This window comes from Corvus brachyrhynchos, unplaced genomic scaffold, assembly GCF_000691975.1.
Source record: "Corvus brachyrhynchos isolate BGI_N302 unplaced genomic scaffold, ASM69197v1 scaffold150, whole genome shotgun sequence".
Lineage (NCBI taxonomy): Eukaryota > Metazoa > Chordata > Aves > Passeriformes > Corvidae > Corvus > Corvus brachyrhynchos.
The window spans coordinates 3416114-3419162 of NW_008236162.1; the positions used below are offsets into that span (position 1 = coordinate 3416114).

The window sequence follows — 3049 nt, forward strand, 5'->3', positions numbered from 1 at the left end:
CAGTGGTTCAGGAGCTTCAGCTGTCCCAGGCATGGACTTGGCCACCAGCCTGTTGCAGGTACTGCCTGCAGCCTCAGGGAAGGGTATCCCTTCACCAGCCCCATTCCAACCCCTTCTGTGCCTGTGCCACGCTGCTAATCAGTGCCTGATGGGCCGGCAGCACCTTATCTCCTATTGATTTCCTTCCAAGACACAGCCCACGTGTTTGCTTACACCTGGCTGGCACTTAGCTGGCTCTTGGCTGAACAACTGCCAAGCTTGCCCGGCCCCCAGTACTGTGCTTGTGCCTGGAGTGCCTCTGGCATCCTAAGCAGGTAAGGACAGCTGGCATGCCATTGGTGAGCCATGGGGAGCCAGAGCAGGGGTGTACAGCCCCATGTGCACACACACGTCTGTATGTGCAGCCCCGATTGCACAGGGGTGCAGCACGGCGCAGGGGGGGACCCAACAGGTTGGCAGGCAAACACACTGGGGCTATTGATGCCACATCAATCCTGCAGCCCCGACAGGTGAATGGGCTCTCACTCACACTGTTAAGATAAATGATATTTATTTGCTGCTAAGAGCTTCCAGTAAGAGGCCCCAATGAGTGACTTTTGAACCAGCAGCTCTTGCTGCTGGTACACGCCCAAACCAGAGAAAACCCTGGGAAAATCTCCAGGGCTCACCTGCTTCTGTGGGTACTTCCTACCCCACACACAAGAACCACAGCATGGCCCCTTCCCCTGCCTGGCATGCAGGCCCTGCCCCGTACACATCCTATCCCCAACCCTTCTCTGGCCCAGCCTCACAAGGCCACCCTGGACCGCATGCCCACGAAACAAGTGCTGGGACTTGACTGGGACCTTTATTTCATCAACGCCTGTAACAGGGCTGCACCTGACACTACCCACGTGTGCTGCTCCCAGCCCTGCAAGCCATGCTCCCCATCCAGCTTTCAGCCACCCCATCCCAACAGCCAGGCACCTGCTGGTGAGGGGAGTCACCTGCTGGCAAGATGCAGGTGGCCAGGCCAGTCACCCCCCAGCCCAGAGGGGCAGGCTATGCTGGTGCTCAGCCGCTGTGCGTGCCCAAGCCCAGCATCGAGAAGGCCGCACGATGCTTCCTCAGCAGCAGTCGGATCTTCTCGTCGTCTGAGTCTGGGTCCAGAGGCTTGTTGTACTCATCGTCCTCGGTCTCAGAGGTCGCCCGGTCTCCGCCAGAGCCCCCCGCCCGCTGCGAGGATGAGGAGGGCTCCAGGGCACTCTTCTTCCTCCATTTGGTCCGTCGGTTCTGGAACCAGACCTGTTGCCCCGTGGGCCCAGCTCAGTTAGCGGCCATCACGCTGCGCAACCCACGCCACACAGGGACCAATACTCACCTTCACCTGAGACTCAGTCATACCAAGAGAATAGGCCAGCCGTGCTCTTTCCGGACCTGCCAGGTACTTGGTCTGCTCAAAAGTCTTCTCCAGAGCAAAGATCTGGTGTCCCGTGAAGGTTGGGCGCGTGTGCTTCTTCTTATGGATGCTGTCAGCCAAGTGAGCAGGGGCTACAGGAGAGGAAGAGAGAAGTGGGTGAGCTCTTGGCAGCCCACGACTCTGGACAGCTCTCCGCTTGTCCACACTCACCAGCCCTCAGTGACCAAAGAGTCCCTCCACACCTGCTCCCCTCCAAATTAAAACTGTATTCCTGCTTCAGGGCTTCAGCCCCATCCCAGGAGGGCTGAGCTGCCCACTGTGCAGATCCCACAGGGCCAGCGCTGGGCTATGCACCTCCTGATCACGGACAGTGCTAAGTGGCTGTGGTGAGAGGGTAAGGGTCGCTATCAACAGTGCTTTACCCCAGAGCCATGCAGCACCCATGCCCCACACCTTGCAGGATGCGTGACAGGCATGGCTGAACATGGGCTAGTAGCTGTGCCAGGAGCAGATAGCCAAACTGCCTAACCCAATCTGCTCCAAAATCATCACCGGCAAAGGGGTGAAGGGGACCAGAGCTGCAGGTTCTGAGCAGCTGCACCCAGCCTCGCGGGGCTTCCCCCGGGACAGTGGATGCACCCATCCCACCTACCCTCTGGAGCAGTGGCAACATGCTCTGCAATTCCCCTGCCAGCTCTCTACCAGGAAGGCAGTGCAGCCAGCTCAGGGCTGGCCATCCTGCCTGTCTCTGCCCTGAGCTAAAACAGTCACTGACCCCCAGTGAGGCTGTCTGAGCAACCGGGATATCTTGTAAGTCAGAAGGCTCTGCCTGTCCTTGCCAGCTGTGGCTCCCTGGGGGCAAAGAATTAGTATTTGTCATTAAAGCCGCCCGTGCCCTTGAGCCAAAAGTTCTGCCACCGTTTGAGGTCCAGCAGCTCTGGCACTGGGGCCTTTCCCGCTGTCCTCGGGCAGCCTGCTGGCCAACCAGCCGTGTCTCGTGCAGGGCAATGGAGAAGACACAGCCTGCCCCATGCCGTTGCCCTAGTGCCGATGGGTCAGGGCTCTGCAAGTTGCCCATCAGCTGCTGCACCCAACCACCCACCACCCAGCCGCTCCGGGCCCACTGTACTTACGGCCGCCGCACTGCCGGCCGCCCCGCCACTCCGGGGCCGCCTCCGCCCAGCAGCTCCGTCCCCGCGGCAGGTACTCGCCACCAGCCTTGGGGAGGGCGCCCACCTGGGGCCCGTAATAGACGCCCGGGGAGCTCAGTCCGTTAAATCCGCCCGCGTGGGGGTAGCCAGGGAGGACACTGCTGTTCGGTGTCGCCGCGGGCCGGCCGAGGATGTCGGAGATTCCGTGGGGGGTGCCAGCAGCCAGCTGGGCACCCAGTCCGGGGGGTCCCAGCTTGTAGAAGGAGCTCTGCACTGAGTACTGGCAAACAGGCGCCTTAGCCTCGGGGAAGGGGCCCAGCGAGGGGCCGTTGAGCAGAAAGGTGCCTGGCAGGTTGGCATCCATAGCTCCAGCACCGAGGCGGCCCTCAGAGCCCGGAACCCCGGAGGCGCGATGGCTGGCCCATTACCACTGGCCTGGGGGCTCCAGGGCCCCAGAGTCCGCCCTGGCCCGTGGGCGCCTGGCTGGCACTGGGATCCT

The 3049-nt window shown here is 61.5% G+C and overlaps 1 protein-coding gene across 1 annotated transcript; it reads right to left on the reverse strand.

Moving 5' to 3' along the window:
- Positions 1 to 533: 533 nt before the first annotated feature.
- Positions 534 to 3043, reverse strand: NKX6-3 (NK6 homeobox 3). The gene is made up of 3 exons (XM_008632729.2): positions 2533 to 3043; positions 1361 to 1530; positions 534 to 1284 (listed from the first exon to the last, which is right to left on the reverse strand). Exons 1-3 carry the CDS (start codon positions 2912 to 2914, stop codon positions 1054 to 1056), a joined length of 783 nt encoding a protein of 260 aa, XP_008630951.1. The 5' UTR covers positions 2915 to 3043; the 3' UTR covers positions 534 to 1053.
- Positions 3044 to 3049: the final 6 nt, after the last annotated feature.

Bases quoted from the DNA above. Each gene is read 5' to 3' on its own strand.
- NKX6-3 (XM_008632729.2), bottom strand. From the start codon at position 2,914: ATGGATGCCAACCTGCCAGGCACCTTTCTGCTCAACGGCCCCTCGCTG. The intron at 1,531-2,532 runs GTAAGTACAGTG...CCTCTCCTGTAG, and splicing joins CGGCCGGCAGTGCGGCGGCC to CCCCTGCTCACTTGGCTGAC. The intron at 1,285-1,360 runs GTGAGTATTGGT...ACGGGGCAACAG, and splicing joins TGACTGAGTCTCAGGTGAAG to GTCTGGTTCCAGAACCGACG.